Source organism: Odontesthes bonariensis, chromosome 14 (assembly GCF_027942865.1).
Source record: "Odontesthes bonariensis isolate fOdoBon6 chromosome 14, fOdoBon6.hap1, whole genome shotgun sequence".
In the NCBI taxonomy this organism is placed as follows: Eukaryota; Metazoa; Chordata; class Actinopteri; order Atheriniformes; family Atherinopsidae; genus Odontesthes; species Odontesthes bonariensis.
The window spans coordinates 4,514,948-4,539,403 of record NC_134519.1 but is presented as its reverse complement, the minus strand read 5'-3'; the positions used below and the strand labels follow the sequence as shown (position 1 = coordinate 4,539,403).

General features: G+C 40.8%; 3 protein-coding genes across 3 annotated transcripts; all 3 read right to left on the bottom strand.

Moving 5' to 3' along the window:
* Positions 1-2,580: 2,580 nt before the first annotated feature.
* Positions 2,581-5,835, bottom strand: LOC142398188 (tripartite motif-containing protein 16-like). The gene has a single exon (XM_075482148.1). The coding sequence runs from the start codon at positions 5,283-5,285 to the stop codon at positions 3,570-3,572; it is 1,716 nt and encodes a 571-aa protein (XP_075338263.1). The 5' UTR covers positions 5,286-5,835; the 3' UTR covers positions 2,581-3,569.
* Positions 5,836-13,085: 7,250 nt separating this feature from the next.
* On the bottom strand, positions 13,086-15,330 carry LOC142398187 (tripartite motif-containing protein 16-like). The gene has a single exon (XM_075482147.1). The coding sequence runs from the start codon at positions 15,328-15,330 to the stop codon at positions 13,630-13,632; it is 1,701 nt and encodes a 566-aa protein (XP_075338262.1). The 3' UTR covers positions 13,086-13,629.
* A 5,297-nt stretch (positions 15,331-20,627) lies between these two features.
* Positions 20,628-22,860, bottom strand: LOC142398593 (tripartite motif-containing protein 16-like). Its single transcript, XM_075482650.1, has one exon. It carries the CDS (start codon positions 22,813-22,815, stop codon positions 21,094-21,096), a length of 1,722 nt encoding a protein of 573 aa, XP_075338765.1. The 5' UTR covers positions 22,816-22,860; the 3' UTR covers positions 20,628-21,093.
* Positions 22,861-24,456: the final 1,596 nt, after the last annotated feature.

The following is a 24,456-nucleotide window of genomic DNA, read 5'->3' as shown; positions in this document are numbered from 1 at the left end:
CCCTGATACTATCAAGTTTATTTGTAGCACATTTCTTGCACAGAACAGTTCAAAGTGCTTCACATAAAATAAAAGCATGGCAGCAGGGAGTGGAAGAAGCATTAAAAATACATAAAAGAATATAAAGAGAAACAAATAAAATATTTAAATGATTAAAAACGAGCAACAGTCCAGATAAGTTCACAGATATCGTGCAGATTTCATGCATATGTTACGGATCCCGGCTATCTGTGAGATTCAGCTCCACACTACTGTTGCTTCTACATATCACCGACGACGACCAGGTGCATTATGGGGTGTTTATTACAGCTCTTTTCCTGCAGCACAGCATACAACACCGCAGGGGGGTGGGAAAGTTAGCGTCACAGTCTGGGACGATCAACAACACAGTAAACTCTCAGAACAGTTAGGAAAGGTCCCAGTGAGTACCCGACACAGTAAATTATACAGAATAAACATCTGAAACGTAATATAAAATCATGAATCATCCCGGGCCATATAAGAGGACGTCTTACCGCAGTAAAGTCCTCTCTCCTCTGTGCAGTACCCAAACCAACCACTACGCCAATAGATTACGCTGTTGCACCTCTTTTGCCATCATTTAATAGGCACAAATCTACTCTGTTACACACAGACACATGAGAACAGAAATGTCTTTAACCTGGATTTAAAAATGTCTCCATTGGGTGAAAGTTTAATCTCCACTGGCAGTTTGTTCCACTTGTTTGCAGCATAACAGCTAAATGCTGCTTCTCCATGTTTAGTCTGGACTAAACCTGCACTGAAAAAAGTGACTTTTTGGTGAAGTAAACTCTATTAGAGTAACTGTCATCATTTCTACCTTGTGTTTCTAAGATTCAGTAAGAACTCGAGCTTCTTCAGTAAAATGAAACATTTTATTAACGTAATACATGAATTATGGGGGAAGAGTAAGTTTTACTCAGGTTTCCTCATACAATTTAAATGTTTAATAGTTGTATGTACATAAACCTAGAAATACTACATAAACTTTGCTCTGAAAGTGTATCGTTAAAATCTACTAAGTTACTTCATAACAGCAAATACTACAGATATATAAAATTTAGGCAAGGCAAGTTTATCTGTACGGCACAATTCAGCTACAGGGAGATTCAAAGTGCTTTACAGAGACATTAAAACAGTAGAAATAAAAAGCAGGATTTAAATTTTAAACAAAAAAGAAAGAAATAAGAACAATAGATAAAATCAGTAGTTAAAATGTGATTAAGTTTGAAACTCATTTACTTAAAATTATGTTGAGTATATGAGTAAAATGATGTTCCTGCCTATGAAAAACAAGTAGACTTTACTTCATTTGTTTAAATAGATATCTAAGACTTAAAAACTCACCTTTTTAAGAAAGCTTGCTGCTAAAACACCTTTTATAGGCTCTCCTTTTGAATGGATATTAAAAATGTTCTGGTCTTATTTTTTCTGCTCTGCAGCACTTTGAGATTGTTAAAATATAAAGCGCATTACAGATAAAATGTATCATTATTATGATTATTATTGTAAATGAGGATCGAGACTTTTGATCTGCTCAACATGAACTTCCTGCTCACAGAAAGAAAAACAGCAGCATTTTAGATCCAGTTTCTACCTGCTGGAGGCGCTACAGACCAGGATGAAGAGTGTAAAACATTCCCAGCGAGTCCTTTTTGCCTTTTACTGTCTTCATGTTACGCTTCTTTGCTAAGTTGTCTGTTATGTTATTGATCAGGACTCTCTTTTATTTTGTTTTGTGTTATAATTTGTTTTTTTTTCTGTTTTATTTGTTTGTTTTATTTTGTGTTTTTTGTGTTTTTTTTTTTTTGTTGTTTTTTTTTTAAAATTTTTTTTCATTTTGTGATTATTTTTTTCTGTTTTATTTTTTTTGCCTTTTACTGTCTTCATGTTAGGCTTCTTTGCTAAGTTGTCTGTTATATTATTGATCAGTACTCTCTTTCATTTTGTTTTTTGTCTGGGTTTTTTTGTTTTATTTGGTGTTTTATTTTGTGTTTTTTTTGTTTTATTTTGTTTCATTTTGTTTTTTTCTGTTTTTTCTGTTTTATTTTGTAAAAGAAGAAGAGTGTAAAACATTCCCAGCGAGTCCTTTTTGCCTTTTACTGTCTTCATGTTAGGCTTCTTTGCTAAGTTGTCTGTTATGTTATTGATCAGGACTCTCTTTTATTTTGTTTTTTTGTTTTGTTTTATTTTGTGTTTTTTGTTTTGTTTTGTTTAATTTTTTTTCCTGTTTTTTTGTTTTATTTTGTGTTTATTTTGTGTTTTATTTTGTGTTTTATTTTGTTTCATTTTGTTTTTTTCTGTTTTATTTTTTTTTGCCTTTCACTGTCTTCATGTTAGGCTTCTTTGCTAAGTTGTCTGTTATATTATTGATCAGTACTCTCTTTCATTTTGTTTTTTGTCTGTTTTTTTTTGTTTCATTTGGTGTTTTATTTTGTGTTTTTTTTGTTTTATTTTGTTTCATTTTGTTTTTTTCTGTTTTTTCTGTTTTATTTTGTAAAAGAAGAAGAGTGTAAAACATTCCCAGCGAGTCCTTTTTGCCTTTTACTGTCTTCATGTTAGGCTTCTTTGCTAAGTTGTCTGTTATGTTATTGATCAGGACTCTCTTTTATTTTGTTTTTTTGTTTTGTTTTATTTTGTGTTTTTTGTTTTGTTTTGTTTAATTTTTTTTCCTGTTTTTTTGTTTTATTTTGTGTTTTATTTTGTTTCATTTTGTTTTTTTTTGTTTCATTTTTTTTTTTTTTTTTTTCTGTTTTATTTTGTGTTTTTTCTGTTTTATTTTGTAGAAGAAGAGTGTAAAACATTCCCATCAGTCCTTTTTGCCTTTTACTGTCTTCATGCTAAAGCCTGTTAGCTTGTGGCGTCCCTGCTGTTTGTTCTCATCGGTTCTCGTACTGTTTTTATCAGCTGAAGAAAGTGTTTCCACGCTGTTAAAGAAGAAATGTCCGAACAACAGAGCTCCCAGAATAATAACTGATCATCTGAAGCATGTGGATCAGATCTTTCTGAGTGAGAGACGGAGGAAAGAAAAATCTCTGTTGGACACATTCAAAGAAAACTGGACTCGTTTCTCTGTGATGAAGCTGTTTTATTGAAGAAAGTCGAAAGGACAAATTTCTGACAGTTTCTGAACACCTCAGAACAGACTTCCTCATCTGTTGGTCAGAAAACAGCAACAACATTTGATCTCTGGAACAAACCAAAGTCAGCGTAACTCCAGGATTATTTTCCCATTTCCAAAGTGATGAGATGTGAAAAGAGTCTGTGATAAAGGAAGGTCTGCTGATTCCTCTGCTGGGCTCCATGAAGTGGAAGAGAAACAACAACATACAGACACATCAACACCAGGATCCCACTGATGTTTAGAGCTCAGAGAAGTTTAGAGTTTCATGTGGAGAAATATTTCTGTGAGTCAAACTCCTCATCAGCAGTGATATCCTCCATGGCTGCACAGACACAGGAAACAGCAGCAACTAAACAGCAGAACAGCAGAGACATCCCAGCAACCAGCTGTCAGCAACAAGCTGACTAAACACATTTATTTCACTTTACACAAACTCTGCTGAGTCTCCATAATCAAAATAAAGCCTGATCCCAGCACAGAGCGGCTGAGTGAATGTGGTCTGGACTCTGTGGAGGAGAGTCATGGTTCCAGAGACGCTGTAGAAGGACAGAATACCTGCTCTGTGATCCAGGTACACTCCCACTCTGGAGGACCGAGGACCTGAGATGGAGGTTTTTATGTCGTTGTACAGAAATGTATAACTGTCTGAGAAACAATTTAATGCCCAAGATTTGTCATTAAATCCAAATCCACATTCAGTCCCCCATCCTGCTCTGCTGATGTTCTTGTATGCGACTGCTACAATAACTCCTCCTCCTCTCCTCTCCACCTCCCAGTAACAACGTCCAGTCAGACTCTCTCTGCTCAGGACCTGAGGCCATCCAGTGGATCTGTCTGGATGATCAGAATAAGACTGAGGATGTTTCATATATGTCACTTTTCTGTTCCCCTCTGACAGTAACAGCTGTGTGTTTGCTGTGTTTTGATCCAGTGTGATTTCACATGAATATTTTAAGAAATCAGCTCTGCTCTCTGGTTCTGGTTCTGGTCCTGGTTCAGGTTTTGGTTCTGGTCCTGGTTCTGGTTCTGGCTGTGACAGTAAAACATCCACTTCAGCGACTCTCAGTGAGATGTTGGCCCATTCCTCTCTCAGGATGTCCTGTAGTTTATCTCTGAGCTCTGACACAGCTGCTGTCACATCCTCAAAGTGCCTCAGAGGACGGATCTGGATGCTGGATGAGTGTGTAGCCCCCCTGAGTGCTGCCACTGAGGGGCAGCTGTGCAGAAACTGGCTGTGATCCTCTGTGTGTGAGAGCTGCTGCAGCTCAGCATCTTTCCTCTTCAGCTCAGTGATCTCCTGCTCCAGCTTCTCCTGAAGCTCTTTGACTCGACTCCCTTCGGCTTCCTGCTGGGATCTGATCTGCTGCTTCACATCAGAGCTTCTTTTCTGGAGGAGACGGATCAGCTGGCTAAAGATCTTCTGGCTGTGCTCCTCTGTTTTATCAGCAGACTGATGGATGGCCTCCAGCTCCTGCTGAAGCAGCTTCACATCTTTCTCTGCGTCCTGGATTCTCTGCTGGATCTGCTGCCGACTCCCCTCCAGCTCTCTCTGCCTCTCAGTCCTTTCTGCTGCAGCTGACACTGTGTCGTGGCCTTTATGTTCATCCACAGAGCAGAGATAACAGATGCACTTCTCATCGGTACGGCAGAACATCTTCATCACCTCATCGTGAACAGAGCAGATGTTCTCCTGGAGCTTCTTGGAGGGCTCCACCAGCTTGTGTTTCCTTAATGGAGCCACATCATAATGAGGCTGAAGGTGATTCTCACAGTAAGAGGCCGGACAGGATAAACAGGACTTGATGGCTTTCAGTTTTCTCCCAGAGCAGAAATCACAGGCCACATCTTCAGCTCCAGCATAGCAGTGATCAGCAGGAGCAGCTTGGAGTCCAGTCTTCTTCAGCTGCTCCACTAAATCAGCTAACATGGTGTTTTTCTCCAGGACAGGCCTCGCTGTGAAAGTTTTCCTGCACTGAGGGCAGCTGTGGATTCCCTTCTGATCCTCTCCATCCCAGAAGCCTTTAACACAGCTCATGCAGTAGCTGTGTCCACAGGGAATAGTCACCGGATCCTTCAGCAGATCCAGGCAGATCGAACAGCAGAGGGTTTCTGGGTCCAGCTGAACTCCTTTCTGCGCCATTTCTCCTCTCAACAACAGCGACTGACTGAGTTTCACTTCCTCAAAACTGAAACTTATCTGAGCTCTGAGCTATAAATGACGTGTCGGTGCAGAGAACAGAGCCTATCAGCTCCCCTCCTGTTGGTTACACCCATCATGAGCTACAGATCTGAAGGGGAGGGAACAAGGAAACATGTGGGCCGAGCGGAGCCGCTGTGGCTGAGAGCAGGAAGAAGAAGGAGGTTATCCGACTTTGATTCAGGAAGGAATGAATTCTACTTCTTCCAGCTGATCTCCTTTCTGAGCCATTTCTCCTCTTCACAGTAACTGTCAAATAGTTTCACCTGAACAGAAACGATCCGTGCGCTCTGAAGGGTAACAGATCTCTGCTGATACTCACACAAACCAGGAAATGAGGCTTAACAGCAGCTGCGTGTTGCACCATGTCGCTCACGCCCATCCTTATGCAAAGAGATCTGTGGGCGGGAACAAGGAAATATCTAACAGGGAGGCCGAAGAGCTGGTTTTTACAGAGAGGCAGGGTGTGTTACCGATGATTTACAACACTCCCCAGACATGGTGAAAGACAGATCAGCACAACATAAAGCAGCAACAGTTTAGCTGTTAAACAGGAACAACATGTAGTGGCTCAGCTGTGTTATCGGTGCAGGGTTAGAACGGGAACATTTCTGCTCTCAGGCTGGAAGTAGAACTGGTAGATGTGAGATTTAAGGTTAAACGTTTGAATCATTTGATCATTTCAGGACTGAACCTGACATGTAAAGCAGATTTTATCCTGGCTTTTGTCCCGCCCATGGGGTTCTCCCCATGTTTTTAGTTTGATGTTTTATCATGTTTTAGGTTGTTTCTGTTTTGGCTTTTGAGTTCATGTTTTAGTCCGGTTTTACCATGTCCCCCCCCCCACCACCACTTCCCATGCCAGGTTATTAGTTGTTACTCACGTCATCTGTTTGTCATAATCCCCAGCTGCACTCACCAATCACTCTCAGTTCCCTATTTAGTTCCCAGGCTCCCCTGTCTTTTGGTGAGATCTTTACCCCGATATCACCACTCCCTTGCCACGTCAAGCCACGACCTTAAAGTTAAGTGTCTTTCATGTCTTTTGTTTTGTCTCAATAATATTCATGTATCTATTCCACAGTTTAGTCTTGTTATCCGGCTCAGCTGCGCCTTTTGTTTAACTTTGTTTTTGTGAATAAAACCCGGTCTTTTTGCCTTACACCTCTGAGTCCGCATCCGTGTCCTACCAGCCGACCCGTTGTGACAGAAAGATCTCACCACACATGGACGCGGCGGGCTCCGACCATTTCTGTGACCTCTATGAGGAATTGTGGCGCTGTCTGGAGCAGGACGCCACCTCGTATCAGAAACTGCAGGTGACTAATGAACTCCTGAACTTTCTTTTTTTGAGAGACGGAGACTCCAGAAATGGACAGCTTACCTGGACGACGTTTGGAGCCATGCCAGGACTGTGCAGCGCGTTCAGCGGACATTTTTGGCATGGAGCCAGAAGAAGTAGCTGCATTGTACACAGGGTGGCCAACTTTTCCAAAAACCTTGGAGTGGGATTTCAGCGGGTCGGTTTGCGACACGCATCTTAGAAGTTGTTCCACAGTACAGATATAAATATAAATCTGTGTAGATATGATGTAGATACATGTATACATTTTATGAATATGGAATAGTGCAGAGTGTGGGGCCCTCTCTAGACAATTTTGCATTTCTTAAATGCAATTTCTTCCATTCTAGTCGCTTTTAGGGTGACTAGTTAGACATGGCAAATCCTAAATCCACATCTCATTCATAGCCTACATCCTCAGCTGCCCTTCAAAAGACAATGTTGTTTAACAGAGAGAAATATAATATATTACAAATATCAATATATAAACTCAAATCAGAAATCAAAATATTAATAATATTAATATAAACATTAACATTCTGTAACAATTGTGACCATCAAAAAATAACCATTCATCAGGGTTGCTGATCCATTTTTTTTGTTTGCCTTTTCTTGGTCTCTTTTTTTTGTTTGTTTTTTGTCTCTTTTTTTTGCCTTTAATGTCCATATCCAAAGTCCATCCATCCATCCATCCATCCATTATCTTCCGCTGGTCCGGGGATCGGGTCGCGGGGGCAGCAGCTTGAGCAGAGAGACCCAGGCGTCCCTGTCCCCGGCCACTTCCTCCAGCTCTTCTGGGGGGACCCCGAGGCGTTCCCAGGCCAGCCGAGAGACATAGTCTCTCCAACGTGTCCTGGGTCTTCCCCGGGGCCTCCTCCCAGTGGGACGGGCCCGGAACACCTCACCGGGGAGGCGTCCAGGAGGCATTCTCACCAGATGCCCCAGGAGGCATCCTAACCAGATGCCCCAGGAGGCATCCTAACCGGATGCCCCAGGAGGCATCCCAACCGGATGCCCCAGGAGGCATCCCAACCGGATGCCCCAGGAGGCATCCCAACCGGATGCCCCAGGAGGCATCCTAACCGGATGCCCCAGGAGGCATCCCAACCGGATGCCCCAGGAGGCATCCCAACCAGATGCCCCAGGAGGCATCCCAACCGGATGCCCCAGGAGGCATCCTAACCAGATGCCCGAGCCACCTCATCTGACTCCTCTGGATGCGGAGGAGCAGCGGTTCTACTCCGAGCCCCTCCCGGATGACCGAGCTTCTCACCCTATCTCTAAGGGAGAGCCCAGACACCCTGCGGAGGAAACTCATTTCTGCCGCTTGTATTCGCGATCTCGTTCTCTCGGTCACTACCCACAGCTCGTGACCATAGGTGAGGGTAGGAACATAGACTGACCGGTAAATCGAGAGCTTGGCCTTCTGGCTCAGCTCCTTCTTCACCACGACGGGCCGGTGCAGAGCCCGCATCACTGCAGACGCCGCACCGTCCAAAGTGTCTCTCTTTCATTTCTAACTCGTACAGTCCCCTCCAAAAGGCTATCAGGCACACACACCACCAGACAGACACCACCAGGCACAAAAAAACCCAGAAGATATCAGTGTGCATATCTAATCATCACATCGTAAAGAACTGTTATTCACCCTATTACGCCCCGCCCATTTTTAACAGCCTTTTTTCTTCCGCTTTGCGTTGGAACTTCCGGTCAGCTAGCGTAAGATGGATGTTACCTGGGCAGAGATGAGCGATGCTGTTCGTAGTAGTGGAGGGGAAATGTTGCTACACCCTAGGCTAATAACAGAGTGGATGGACGACAGGAGGAGATGGCCCCCTGTGATGTACGGCCATATTTTCAATCACATGGTTTCGTCTGTAGGCGTAGACGGGGCTTCGATGAAAAACTTTAAAAGCACCGAAGCATTCCAGTACCTACAGAGCGGAAAGGTCGGTCGCGTCCTGCTGCATAAAGCGGATGATCAAAAGTTATTTTTAAAAGCCACCGTAAGCCCAAGCCAGGCCAGCTCTCTGGTCCCAACGCTTGGGTTTTGGTAACAACGGAGGGAGTTATGGAGACAACAGGATGCTCTTGTATAGCCGGCCTGGGAAGATCCTGCAGTCACGCTGCTGCAATTTTGTGGAAGGTAAGTAAGGCAGCGCTATGTTGATGTGTGTAATTTTGTGAGTTGTAGTACTTAGCTGTCATATCCTTAATCCTTCTTTCCTTGTACTATTACAACATTTAAAGCGAGCATAGATGCAAGTTTATATCATGCAGTTCAGTTAAACTAACGTTAACGTTATGGCAGCGTTAGACAACTTCTAGCCGTTCTTATGTTTGTTCTCCAGTGTCAGAGACAAACATTACCAAACACATTCATATCTAGAACACAATGGCCCTCATTTATCAAACTTGCGTAAGACGAAAAAAATGCGTAGGTCGTGTGTACGTTCTTTTCTGCGCAAAGGTTGGCATTTATCAAATCCATCGTGAGCGCAGGAAAGATGAAATCGCCACGACAGGTCTGAGGCCGTGTACGCACTTTTCCATTTTGACTTGCGGTGACTGCAACACAGCAGCGTCACTAGTGCGTGCTCAGGAGTCGCAACAAATCCCTAGGTTAAAATTACAGACTTATCACTTTAAAGAAGGCCCATGTTTTATTTGACTTCAACATAAATATAAACAACGCAAATTAAATAAATTAAACAAGTACAACTCCGTAATTGGAAGAGTGATGGCTCATTATTTAACCGCGCACCCTCACACCAAACAGGAGAGGCGCTTGCGCATTCGCGCACGCGTGCCACTGTGGAGAGGTGTATAGGGCTCCTAAGCTGGATCTGTTTCTCGGCTGCGGGGGGAACCTTATCCGCCCGAAAAGGTATGCAATATTATTATTGCATGCGGGGATCTCCATAACATTGCCCAAAAAAATGGAGTGCCATTTCCAGATGTACATCCAGAGGACCCCGTACCCAGAGATCCCTTCCACCTGCCTGCACAGCCAAGAGCGCTCAGGAGGAGAGAGGAACTTATTCAGCGATTCTGACTTTCGGTAAGCATTCTGTTATTCAAGGAAAAAAGAAAGGAGAACAGCGATTTCTTTCAGCATTTATTCTGTGACTTCAGTGTTTCATTTATGTCTTTCAATGTACTGTCGATAGATTGCATGGTGTGTGTTAAAGCCATCATCCACTTGACGATCTCTGTTTGTCTTTCTAGGACCTCTGTGGTTAACACGGCTGGCCGGTGTGACGCTGCAGACCGGGGGGCAGAGGCAGGCAGACGCTTCGGATGTTGACGGGCCGCGTATTCGTTGCGCGGGTCAGGTTGCCCGGATGCCACTTCGGATTCATCTGTGAATGAAAAATATTAGTTTGATTAGGAAACTCATTTGTGTTGAATATTAAAGCAACTGTTTTATTTAAACGTCTTGGGTGTGCAGTCATTCTTACCATTCTCGAGCTCTGACATGGGCGCATCAGTGTCAAGTTTCCCTGGCACGCCTGATGAGGACGTAGCTCCGATCACGCCAGCCACCCTCTCCTCCAAGGCACTCAAATCCAAACCTGGATTTCCGCCCCCCTGTTTGTGACATGCTGCGTCGGAGAGCTGCGACCTTCTTTTTTGGCCAATTTCATATCGGACCACTTCTTCCTGATCTTACTGGAGAAAAAGTAAAACATCGCTCAATTTTAGATTTAATTTAATCTGGAGTTTATCACATTTTATTGACCATCACAGTAGGGGAAAATACATACCTCGTCCGGTCTGCGATTTACAACGCCAACGCTGTTGACAGCTGGGACGGCTGTCAACGCTGTTGGCAGCGTTTCTTTGCCGCCTTTCGTCTATCCATGTCGCAAACTCTAGAGGTGCGGCCTCTCAGCCCCGTTTTGTAGAAGGCGTGGTTAGGATCATTACGATGGATTTCAGCCGCTGGATTTATCAACAGCCGCTCGGTCTTACGATGGGATTGGTGTGGTACGCATGTTCTGTAAATCTCACTTGAGCCTCTGCGTACGACGAGTTCTCCGCTCATATCTACGATGCTTTCTACGACGGCTTGATAAATGAGGGCCACTGAGAGGTCGGCCTTGTAACTTTACCATATTGTTATGTAACGTTAGGACACGTAAACATTTATAGCTTAACGTTAGGCCGTCTGCCCCTTTCTTCTAACGTTACTGCTCATGTTCACGAGTTGGCTCTCTGACGTTACTTTCTTACTGTAGCAGCCTGTGGTGTCCCTAGGCTACTGTTAGTAGTCCTTTGTATCACAGACAGAGAACATTACGTTATATTATCTTGTATGGAAAATGTATTCACTGCCTTGACAATGGTTTTTAACATATTTTGTTTTTGGGTATATACAGCTCAAGATTATTGATGACCATTTGTAAGTAGTTTGTCAAATATCCGGACTGTTTCAAGGAATAAGGTAAGTGAATAGCGCCCAGGTAAGTCTGCCTTTTATCAAAAGCAAGACAATGACAAGACAATTAACCGATGGAAGATGTCAGTGTCTCTTCCTTCAAGAATATCAAATCAAATCAAATTTATTTATATAGCGCATTTCATGTACAAACAATTCAAAGTGCTTCACATAAAATAAAAGCATTGCAGCAGGGAGTGGAAGAAGCATTAAATTACATAAAAGAATATAAAGAGAAACAAATAAAATCCTTCAAATGAATTTGAAAACAAGCAACAGCCCAGATAAGTTCAAAGATAGCGTGCAGATTTCATGCATAGACACATGAGAACAGAAATGTTTTTAACCTGGATTTAAAAATGTCTCCATTTGGTGAAAGTTTAATCTCCACTGGCAGTTTGTTCCACTTGTTTGCAGCATAACAGCTAAATGCTGCTTCTCCATGTTTAGTCTGGACTAAACCTGCACTGAGAAAAGTGACTTTTTGGTGAAGTAAACTCTATTAGAGTAACTGTGTTTCTAAGATTCAGTAAGAACTCGAGCTTCTTCAGTAAAATGAAACATTTTATTAACGTAATACATGAATTATGGGGGAAGAGTAAGTTTTACTTAGGTTTCCTCATACAATTTAAATGTTTAATAGTTGTATGTACATAAACCTAGAAATACTACATAAACTTTACTCTGAAAGTGTATCGTTAAAATCTACTAAGTTACTTCATAACAGCAAATACTACAGATATATAAAGTTTAGGCAAGGCCAGTTTATCTGTACGGCACAATTCAACTACAGGGCGATTCAAAGCTTTACAGAGACATTAAAACAGTAGAAATAAAAAGCAGGATTTAAATTTTAAACAAAAAAGAAAGAAATAAGAACAATAGATAAAATCAGTAGTTAAAATGTGATTAAGTTTGAAACTCATTTACTTAAAATTATGTTGAGTATATGAGTAAAATGATGTTCCTGCCGATGAAAAACAAGTTTACTTTACTTAATTTGTTTAGATAAATATCTAAAACCTAAAAACTCACCTTTTTAAGAAAGCTTGCTGCTAAAATACCTTTTATAGGCTCTCCTTTTGAATGTATAGTAAAAATGTTCCGGTCTTATTTTTTCTGCTCTGCAGCACTTTGAGATTGTTAAAATATAAAGCGCATTACAGATAAAATGTATCATTTTTATGATTATTATTATAAATGAGGGATGGATCGAGACTTTTGATCTGCTCAACATGAACTTCCTGCTCACAGAAAGAAAAACAGGAGCATTTTAGATCCAGTTTCTACCTGCTGGAGGCGCTACAGACCAGGATGAAGAGTGTAAAACATTCCCAGCGAGTCCTTTTTGCCTTTTACTGTCTTCATGTTAGGCTTCTTTGCTAAGTTGTCTGTTATGTTATTGATCAGGACTCTCTTTTATTTATTTTTTTGTTTTTTTTTGTTTGTTTGGAGTTTTATTTTGTATTTTTTTTGTTTTATTTTGTGTTTGTTTGTTTTATTTTGTTTCATTTTGTTTTTATTTTGTGTTTTTTGTTTTATTTTTTCTTTTTTTTTCTGTTTTTTCTTTTTTTTCTGTTTTATTGTTTGTTTGTTTGATTAAGTTTTTTTCTGTTTTTTGTTTTATTTAGTGTTTTTTGTTTGTTTGTTTTATTTTGTTTCTTTTTGTTTTTTTGTGTTTTTATTCTGTTTTATTATTATTATTTTTTTGTTTCATTTGTTTTTTTTCTGTTTTTTTCTGTTTTATTTTGTGTTTTTTCAGTTTTATTTTTTAGAAGAAGAGTGTAAAACATTCCCAGCGAGTCCTTTTTGCCTTTTACTGTCTTCATGCTAAAGCCTGTTAGCTTGTGGCGTCCCTGCTGTTTGTTCTCATCGGTTCTCGTACTGTTTTTATCAGCTGAAGAAAGTGTTCCCAGAATAATAACTGATCATCTGAAGCATGTGGATCAGATCTTTCTGAGTGAGAGACGGAGGAAAGAAAAATCTCTGTTGGACACATTCAAAGAAAACTGGACTCGTTTCTCTGTGATGAAGCTGTTTTATTGAAGAAAGTCAAAAGGACAAATTTCTGACAGTTTCTGAACACCTCAGAACAGACTTCCTCATCTGTTGGTCGGCTCAGAAAACAGCAACAACATTTGATCTCTGGAACAAACCAAAGTCAGCGTAACTCCAGGATTATTTTCCCATTTCCAAAGTGATGAGATGTGAAAAGAGTCTGTGATAAAGGAAGGTCTGCTGATTCCTCTGCTGGGCTCCATGAAGTGGAAGAGAAACAACAACATACAGACACATCAACACCAGGATCCCACTGATGTTTAGAGCTCAGAGAAGTTTAGAGTTTCATGTGGAGAAATATTTCTGTGAATCAAACTCCTGATCAGCAGTGATATCCTCCATGGCTGCACAGACACAGGAAACAGCAGCAAATAAACAGCAGAACAGCAGAGACATCCCAGCAACCAGCTGTCAGCAACAAGCTGACTAAACACATTTATTTCACTTTACACAAACTCTGCTGAGGATCCAGAGTCCCAAAGCCAAACCCCAGCACAGAGCGGCTGAGTGAATGTGGTCTGGACTCTGTGGAGGAGAGTCATGGTTCCAGAGACGCTGTAGAAGGACAGAATACCTGCTCTGTGATCCAGGTACACTCCCACTCTGGAGGCCCGAGGACCTGAGATGGAGGTTGAGATGTTGTTGTGCCAAAATGTATAACTGCCTGAGAAACAATCTAATGCCCAAGATTTGTCATTACGACCAAATAAACATTCATTCCCATCTCCTGCTCTCCTGATGTTCTTGTATGCGACTGCTACACTAACTCTTCCCCCTCTCATCTCCACCTCCCAGTAACAACGTCCAGTCAGACTCTCTCTGCTCAGGACCTGCCAACATCCAGTGAATCTGTCTGGATGATCAGAATAAGACTGAGATTGATGCATAAATGTCACTTTTCTGTTCCCCTCTGACAGTAACAGATATGTGTTTGCTGTGTTTGGATCCAGTGTGATTTCACATGAATATTTTAAGAAATCAGCTCTGCTCTCTGGTCCTGGTCCTGGTTCTGGTTCTGGTTCTGGTTCTGGTTCTGGCTGTGACAGTAAAACATCCACTTCAGCGACTCTCAGTGAGATGTTGGCCCATTCCTCTCTCAGGATGTCCTGTAGTTTATCTCTGAGCTCTGACACAGCTGCTGTCACATCCTCAAAGTGCCTCAGAGGACGGATCTGGATGCTGGATGAGTGTGTAGCCCCCCTGAGTGCTGCCACTGAGGGGCAGCTGAGCAGAAACTGGCTGTGATCCTCTGTGTGTGAGAGCTGCTGCAGCTCAGCATCTTTCCTCTTCAGCTCAGTGATCTCCTGCTCCAGCTTCTCCTGAAGCTCTTTGACTCGACTCCCTTCGGCTTCCTGCTGGGATCTGATCTGCTGCTTCACATCAGAGCTTCTTTTCTGGAGGAGACGGATCAGCTGGCTGAAGATCTTCTGGCTGTGCTCCTCTGTTTTATCAGCAGACTGATGGATGGCCTCCAGCTGCTGCTGAAGCAGCTTCACATCTTTCTCTGCGTCCTGGATTCTCTGCTGGATCTGCTGCCGACTCCCCTCCAGCTCTCTCTGCCTCTCAGTCCTTTCTGCTGCAGCTGACACTGTGTCGTGGCCTTTATGTTCCTCCACAGAGCAGAGATAACAGATGCACTTCTGATCGGTACGGCAGAACATCTTCATCACCTCATCGTGAACAGAGCAGATGTTCTCCTGGAGCTTCTTGGAGGGCTCCACCAGCTTGTGTTTCCTTAATGGAGCCACATCATAATGAGGCTGAAGGTGATTCTCACAGTAAGAGGCCAGACAGGATAAACAGGACTTGATGGCTTTCAGTTTTCTCCCAGAGCAGAAATCACAGGCCACATCTTCAGCTCCAGCATAGCAGTGATCAGCAGGAGCAGCTTGGAGTCCAGTCTTCTTCAGCTGCTCCACTAAATCAGCTAACATGGTGTTTTTCTCCAGGACAGGCCTCGCTGTGAAAGTTTTCCTGCACTGAGGGCAGCTGTGGATTCCCTTCTGATCCTCTCCATCCCAGAAGCCTTTAATACAGCTCATGCAGTAGCTGTGTCCACAGGGAATAGCCACCGGATCCTTCAGCAGATCCAGGCAGATCGAACAACAGAAGCTTTCTCGGTCCAGCTGAACTCCTTTCTGCGCCATTTCTCCTCTCTGATCAGCGACTGAGCCGTCTGTGTTCCTGCTATAAAGGACTCCTCACAGCTGGCGCTCTGAACACTTTGGACTTTAACGTGTGTCATCAGGCTCTAATCTTTCCAGGAGGAGGAGAAACTTGAGATAATATCCAGTAAGTAATAAAAACTGGGTGGTTTTATTCATCATAAAGACGTAAAAACAGCTCAAAGTCCAACTTATCGAGTTGTTCGGATCTGATTTCAGAGAATAAACTGATGAACTTTCCTGAGATGATTAACAGACATTAAAGGTTTCTGCTGCATGTTTATTGTCTGTTTGGTTCCCTTCACTTTTTAGGTTTCAACGGTAATTTCTCTGTACTTTACCACCTGTTTGAGTCACAGAAAACGATCTTTAGAATGAAAAACTTTATAAAAATGTTGCCTTTAGATCAACAAGGTTCAGTTGTCAAAATTAAAAAGATAAATTACAACAAACTCTAAACTCTTCTCTAAGAAAGATGTCCTTTGTTATTTCTTTCAGAACAACAAACCTGATGAATCTGTAACAAACTTCTTAATTCTCTCGGCTAAACTCTTCATACACAAACACAGATTTTTTAAAACCAAACCAAGATTTAAAGTATTTTTACTAGAATGTAGTTATCTTCTTAAGTTTATTAGACTCATAAAAGACAAAGAGAACAGTTATTATTATTATAATGAGATTTTTAAATCATTATTAATTGTACTGTGTGATAATGATCAGTGTAGATAACAATTTCTCTAATATTTTCAATTCTGTGGCTCAAATACTGATTTTTTTCTTTTAAATAAACGTAAATAAAAGAGCTTAAATTAAGTTTTTATTCAATTAAATTTTGTAAAAAATGTTTACATTTTAATTTAAAAATTAAATTAAATTTTAATTTAGTAAATTAAATTTTGATTAGAGGTTTTTTTTCGGTGTGTCCAAGTCAAATGATCCCTCAGTGATATTCAGAGATTTTATCAAAGTCTTTTAGTTTTATTGATAATTTTTCTGAATTATTGTCTGTTATTTCGACTGATTTTAACCATTTTATCTTGACCGGGGACTTTAACATTCACATAGATAATATGACGGATGGTACTGCCAAAGAATTTTCTTCTGTGCTGGACATGTTTGGTTTGTGGCAACATGTAACAGAACCAACCCACCTTCGAGGTCACATTCTGGACCTGGTCATTTCTAAAGGTGTTGATATTTCTTCTGTTGTTGTTACTGATTTGGCCTTGTCTGACCATTTTTGTATTTTATTTGATTTACATATTACTCAGAATGTTCAAACAACCAGCTTCTCAGCTAAGAAGAGGTACATCAATGAGAAAACAAGTGCTCAGTTTAGGGAGGCCATAGCTATGTTACCAACAATGAGCGCAGAGTCGGTTGAAGGAATGCTGGATCATTTTAACTTGAAAATTTTTAATGTAATGGAAGCTGTTGCACCGATAAGAATCAAGAGCACCTTGATCAAACAGAAAACCCCATGGAGAAACACCACTACGGTCAAAAACCTGAAAAGAGAATGCAGGAAAGCGGAACGTAAATGGAGGAAAACAAAGCTTCAGATTCACTATGAGCTATATAAAGAAAGCCTGCGTAGTTAAAACAATGAGCTGTGCAAGGCCAGACAGCTGCATTTATCTGAAATGATTAATAAGAATGTCAACAAGTCTCGAACTCTGTTTGCTATGGTTGAAAAACTCACAAATCCTCCTAAACAGACAAACCCAGACCTCCTCTCCACTGAGAAATGCAACGAATTTGCCAACTTTTTTAGCCAAAAAATCAAAACAATTAGACAAAACATTAACGCAACACAGAAAAACAAGAAAACTAATCTGTGTCTAAAAGCTAGAAATAACTCTGACGTTATGTCACAATTTAATATTGTTGATTTAAAAATCCTAGAGGAAACAGTTCGGCAGCTGAAATCAACAACTTGTTCTCTGGACATAATACCATCCGACTTTTTAAAAGTGATGAACAACTACAGACCTGTCTCTAATCTCTCTTTTATATCCAAGATTATTGAGAAAGTTGTATTTAACCAGCTCAACGACTTTCTGAATGAAAGTGGAAGTCTTGATAACTTTCAATCAGGCTTCAGACGTCATCACAGCACTGAAACAGCTCTGGTCAAAGTGTTAAACGACATTAGGTTGAATACTGATTCTGGTAATGTTTCAGTCCTGGTTCTGTTGGACCTCAGCGCTGCGTTTGATACTGTAGATCACAGAATCCTGTTGCACAGGCTGGAAAACTGGGTTGGACTTTCTGGAGCGGTCCTTAACTGGTTCAGGTCCTACTTAGAAGGCCGGAGTTATTTTGTTACAGTTGGCAGCTATGAATCTGAGCGAGTGGCCATGACTTGTGGAGTCCCCCAGGGGTCAATTCTTGGACCTCTTCTGTTTAACTTGTATATGCTCCCTTTGGGTCAGATATTGCAGAACTTTAACATCAATTATCACAGTTATGCAGACGATACACAACTTTATGTGTCTCTGTCACCGGACGACTGCAGCCCAGCAGACGTACTGTGTCAGTGTCTGGAGGAAGTAAACACCTGGATGAGAGAGAATTTTCTACAATTAAATAAAGACAAAACTGAGATCATTCTGTTTGGTAGCAAAGAGAAGAGGGTCAGCGTTGGTAAATATCTTGAGACTCGGGCCCTTACAATCACTGACCGAGTTGGTAACCTCGGAGTGTTGATAGACTCAGATCTGACTTTCAGCAGCCACATCAAAGCTGTCACCAAGGCAGCTTTTTACCATCTCAGAAACATCAACAGAATTAAAGGTTTCCAGGAGAAACTCATCCATGCATTTATCTCCAGCAGACTCCATCACTGTAACGCTCTTTTAACTGGACTTCCCACAAAGAGCATTAAACATCTGCAGCTCATCCAGAACGCTGCTGCTGGAGTTTTAACCCGGACTAAGAGATCTGAACACATCACAGCAGCTTTAAAATCTTTACTCTGGCTTCCAGTCAGTCACAGAATAGATTTTAAAAGCCTGCTGATGCCCTGAAAAAGTGACTTTTTGGTGAAGTAAACTCTATTAGAGTAACTGTTTGTTAAATGTTCTTGAATATCTAAGTATTATATTTCTGTGATGAATGTTGAAACTCTGTTTTAGTAAGTTTTTCACTGCATATTTGAAAAGCACTATTCCAGATCTGTACTGCATGTACAAAAGTATTGGGACGCCTGCACAATCTGATGCAATTATTTCCAGTCCACAGCTCTGCCAGCATCTGCTTTTGTTAAGCTTCTACATGCTCAGTTTTTATTTACACTGTCAGAAAGGTGATCATTTGACTTTATGTTTATTACTGAAGTTGTGCTGGATGGTGCTGGTCTGCCATTGTAGTGCATTATGTTGACAGTGTTCCTAATATTTTGTCCCAATAGTGTATATTGGATGCAGTGTCTGTTCTTTTCATGTCAGTCATGCCAATGTTAAACTTATGGCTGCCCCATAAAAGATTGGGCAATTCAATCCACAATAGTAGTGGATTTACTTTGACTGTTCTTGTTAAACTGTTTAAAATGGAAAATAAACCGTTTAATTGCATTATAATTTAGTTGTCTGATATGTGATAAATATATATTAAATGCATAGAGTATTGGTTCAATTTATTTGGTGACATTTAACAAAAGAATAATGGCGATGATTACCTAATTTTAGTGAGTAATGTAACGTAATGCAACCAAGTAAATTAAAATGTCAAGCACAAGAAAATAATTAAAATCTACTAAGTTACTTCATAACAGCAAATACTACAGATATAAAAAATGTACTTAAAATTTTGAGTAAAATTTTGTTCCTGCCTATGAAAAACAATTAGAGTTTACTTAATTTGTTTAAATAAATAGAACTTAAAACTTAGATGTAATTAAGTAAATGTTCAAAACTGTTGTGTTTTATGGCAAGTCAAATTTACTTGACATTGCAGCATTAAATATTACTTACATCATTTGAGTGCAAATACTTACAAAGAGTTTTTTAAGTAAATCTTATGAGTTGTTTTTTTTCAGTGTAAAGGAATTACTCCCCCTCCAGACCTCATGCACCCTCCGTTCTGCCACCAAGAACACCCTCCAAGCCCCCAGAACCGAGCTGCGCACTGTGGCCGATCGGGCCTGTTCCTCTGCAGCTCCGCGGCCCCGAGCACCTGAGGGCCCCACAGACTGCGGAGGCTTTTAAAGGAGACCTAAAAACTCACCTTTTAAGAAAGCTTGCTGCTAAAATACCTTTTATAGGCTCTCCTTTTGAATGGATATTAAAAATGTTCTGGTCTTGTTTTTTCTGCTCTGTAGCACTTTGAGATTGTTAAAATATAAAGCGCATTACAGATTAAATGTATCATTTTTATGATTATTATTATAAATGAGGGATGGATCGAGACTTTTGATCTGCTCAACATGAACTTCCTGCTCACAGAAAGAAAAACAGGAGCATTTTAGATCCAGTTTCTACCTGCTGGAGGCGCTACAGACCAGGATGAAGAGTGTAAAACATTCCCAGCGAGTCCTTTTTGCCTTTTACTGTCTTCATGTTAGGCTTCTTTGCTAAGTTGTCTGTTATGTTATTGATCAGGACTCTCTTTTATTTATTTTTTTGTTTTTTTTTGTTTGTTTGGAGTTTTATTTTGTATTTTTTTTGTTTTATTTTGTGTTTGTTTGTTTTATTTTGTTTCATTTTGTTTTTATTTTGTGTTTTATTTTGTGTTTTTTGTTTTATTTTTCTTTTTTTTCTGTTTTTTCTTTTTTTTCTGTTTTATTGTTTGTTTGTTTGATTAAGTTTTTTTCTGTTTTTTGTTTTATTTTGTGTTTTTTGTTTGTTTGTTTTATTTTGTTTCTTTTTGTTTTTTTGTGTTTTTTGTGTTTTTATTCTGTTTTATTATTATTATTTTTTTGTTTCATTTGGTTTTTTTCTGTTTTTTTCTGTTTTATTTTGTGTTTTTTCTGTTTTATTTAGTAGAAGAAGAGTGTAAAACATTCCCATCAGTCCTTTTTGCCTTTTACTGTCTTCATGCTAAAGCCTGTTAGCTTGTGGCGTCCCTGCTGTTTGTTCTCATCGGTTCTCGTACTGTTTTTATCAGCTGAAGAAAGTGTTTCCACGCTGTTAAAGAAGAAATGTCCAAACAACAGAGCTCCCAGAATAATAACTGATCATCTGAAGCATGTGGATCAGATCTTTCTGAGTGAGAGACGGAGGAAAGAAAAATCTCTGTAGGACACATTCAAAGAAAACTGGACTCGTTTCTCTGTGATGAAGCTGTTTTATTGAAGAAAGCCAAAAGCACAAATTTCTGACAGTTTCTGAACACCTCAGAACAGACTTCCTCATCTGTTGGTCGGCTCAGAAAACAGCAACAACATTTGATCTCTGGAACAAATCAAAGTCAGCGTAACTCCAGGATTATTTTCCCATTTCCAAAGTGATGAGATGTGAAAAGAGTCTGTGATAAAGGAAGGTCTGCTGACTCCTCTGCTGGGCTCCATGAAGTGGAAGAGAAACAACAACATACAGACACATCAGCACCAGGATCCCACTGATGTTTAGAGCTCAGAGAAGTTTAGAGTTTCATGTGGAGAAATATTTCTGTGAATCAAACTCCTCATCAGCAGTGATATCCTCCATGGCTGCACAGACACAGGAAACAGCAGCAAATAAACAGCAGAACAGCAGAGACATCCCAGCAACCAGCTGTCAGCAACAAGCTGACTAAACACATTTATTTCACTTCACACAACTCTGCTGAGGATCCAGAGCACCAAATCCAAACCCCAGCACAGAGCGGCTGAGTGAATGTGGTCTGGACTCTGTGGAGGAGAGTCATGGTTCCAGAGACGCTGTAGAAGGACAGAATACCTGCTCTGTGATCCAGGTACACTCCCACTCTGGAGGCCTGAGGACCTGAGATGGAGGTTTTTATGTTGTTGTGCAAAAATATATAACCGTCTGGGTAACAATATAATGACCAAGATTTGTCATTAAATCCAAATTCACATTCATTCCCCCATCCTGCTCTGCTGATGTTCTTGTATGCGACTGCTACATAAACTCCTCCCCCTCTCATCTCCACCTCCCAGTAACAACGTCCAGTCAGACTCTCTCTGCTCAGGACCTGCTGATATACAGTGAATCTGTCTGGATGACGAGAATAAGACTGAGGTCGATCCATTAATCTCACTTTTCTGTTCCCCTCTGACAGTAACAGCCGTGTGTGTGCTGTGTTTGGATCCAGTGTGATTTCACATGAATATTTTAAGAAATCAGCTCTGCTCTCTGGTTCTGGTTCTGGTTCTGGTTCTGGTTCTGGTTCTGGTTCTGGTTCTGGTCCTGGCTGTGACAGTAAAACATCCACTTCAGCGACTCTCAGTGAGATGTTGGTCCATTCCTCTCTCAGGATGTCCTGTAGTTTATCTCTGAGCTCTGACACAGCTGCTGCCACATCCTCAAAGTGCCTCAGAGGACGGATCTTGATGCTGGATGAGTGTGTAGCCCCCCTGAGTGCTGCCACTGAGGGGCAGCTGTGCAGAAACTGGCTGTGATCCTCTGTGTGTGAGAGCTGCTGCAGCTCAGCATCTTTCCTCTTCAGCTCAGTGATCTCCTGCTCCAGCTTCTCCTGAAGCTCTTTGACTCGACTCCCTTCGGCTTCCTGCTGGGATCTGATCTGCTGCTTCACATCAGAGCTTCTTTTCTGGAGGAGACGGATCAGCTGGCTGAAGATCTTCTGGCTGTGCTCCTCTGTTTTATCAGCAGACTGATGGATGGCCTCCAGCTCCTGCTGAAGCAGCTTCACATCTTTCTCTGCGTCCTGGATTCTCTGCTGGATCTGCTGCCGACTCCCCTCCAGCTCTCTCTGCCTCTCAGTCCTTTCTGCTGCAGCTGACACTGTGTCGTGGCCTTTATGTTCCTCCACAGAGCAGAGATAACAGATGCACTTCTGATCGGTACGGCAGAACATCTTCATCACCTCATCGTGAACAGAGCAGATGTTCTCCTGGAGCTTCTTGGAGGGCTCCACCAGCTTGTGTTTCCTTAATGGAGCCACATCATAATGAGGCTGAAGGTGATTCTCACAGTAAGAGGCCGGACAGGATAAACAGGACTTGATGGCTTTCAGTTTTCTCCCAGAGCAGAAATCACAGGCCACATCTTCAGCTCCAGCATAGCAGTGATCAGCAGGAGCAGCTTGGAGTCCAGTCTTCTTCAGCTGCTCCACTAAATCAGCTAACATGGTGCTTTTCTCCAGGACAGGCCTCGCTGTGAAAGTTTTCCTGCACTGAGGGCAGCTGTGGATTCCCTTCTGATCCTCTCCATCCCAGAAGCCTTTAATACAGCTCATGCAGTAGCTGTGTCCACAGGGAATAGTCACCGGATCCTTCAGCAGATCCAGGCAGATCGAACAACAGAAGCTTTCTCGGTCCAGCTGAACTCCTTTCTGCGCCATTTCTCCTCTCAGATCAGCGACTGAGCCGTCTGTGTTCCTGCTATAAAGGACTCCTCACAGCTGGCGCTCTGAACACTTTGGACTTTAACGCGTGTCATCAGGCTCTAATCTTTCCAGGAGGAGGAGAAACTTGAGATAATATCCAGTAAGTAATAAAAACTGGGTGGTTTTATTCATCATAAAGACGTAAAAACAGCTCAAAGTCCAACTTATCGAGTTGTTCGGATCTGATTTCAGAGAATAAACTGATGAACTTTCCTGAGATGATTAACAGACATTAAAGGTTTCTGCTGCATGTTTATTGTCTGTTTGGTTCCCTTCACTTTTTAGGTTTCAACGGTAATTTCTCTGTACTTTACCACCTGTTTGAGTCACAGAAAACGATCTTTAGAATGAAAAACTTTATAAAAATGTTGCCTTTAGAGCAACAAGGTTCAGTTGTCAAAGTTAAAAAAGATAAATTACAACAAACTCTAAACTCTTCTCTAAGAAAGATGTCCTTTGTTATTTCTTTCAGAACAACAAGCCTGATGAATCTGTAACAAACTTCTTAATTCTCTCTGCTAAACTCTTCATACACAGATTTTTTAAAACCAAACCAAGATTTAACGTATTTTTACTAGAATGTAGTTATCTTCTTAAGTTTATTAGACTCATAAAAGACAAAAAGAACAGTTATTATTATTCTAATGAGATTTTTAAATCATTATTAAATGTACTGTGTGATAATGATCAGTGTAGATAACAATTTCTCTAATATTTTCAATTCTGTGGTTCAAATACTGATTTTTTTCTTTGAAATGAACGTAAATAAAAGAGCTTAAATTAAGTTTTTATTAAATTAAATTTTGTAAAAAATGTTTAAATTTTAATTTAAAAATCAAATTAAATTTTAATTTAGTAAATTAAATTTTGATTAGAGGTTTTTTTTCGGTGTGTCCAAGTCAAATGATCCCTCAGTGATATTCAGAGATTTTATCAAAGTCTTTTAGTTTTATTGATGATTTTTTTTAAATTATTGTCTGTTATTTCGACTGATTTTAACCATTTCATCTTGACCGGGGATTTTATCTTCACATAGATAATATGACGGATGGTACTGCCAAAGAATTTTCTTCTGTGCTGAACATGTTTGGTTTGTGGCAGCATGTAACAGAACCTACCCACCTTCGAGGTCACATTCTGGACCTGCTCATTTCTAAAGGTGTTGATATTTCTTCTGTTGTTGTTACTGATTTGGCCTTGTCTGACCATTTTTGTATTTTATTTGATTTACATATTACTCAGAATGTTCAAACAACCAGCTTCTCAGCTAAGAAGAGGTACATCAATGAGAAAACAAGTGCTCAGTTTAGGGAGGCCATAGCTATGTTACCAACAATGAGCGCAGAGTCGGTTGAAGGAATGCTGGATCATTTTAACTTGAAAATTTTTAATGTAATGGAAGCTGTTGCACCGATAAGAATCAAGAGCACCTTGATCAAACAGAAAACCCCATGGAGAAACACCACTACGGTCAAAAACCTGAAAAGAGAATGCAGGAAAGCGGAACGTAAATGGAGGAAAACAAAGCTTCAGATTCACTATGAGCTATATAAAGAAAGCCTGCGTAGTTATAACAATGAGCTGTGCAAGGCCAGA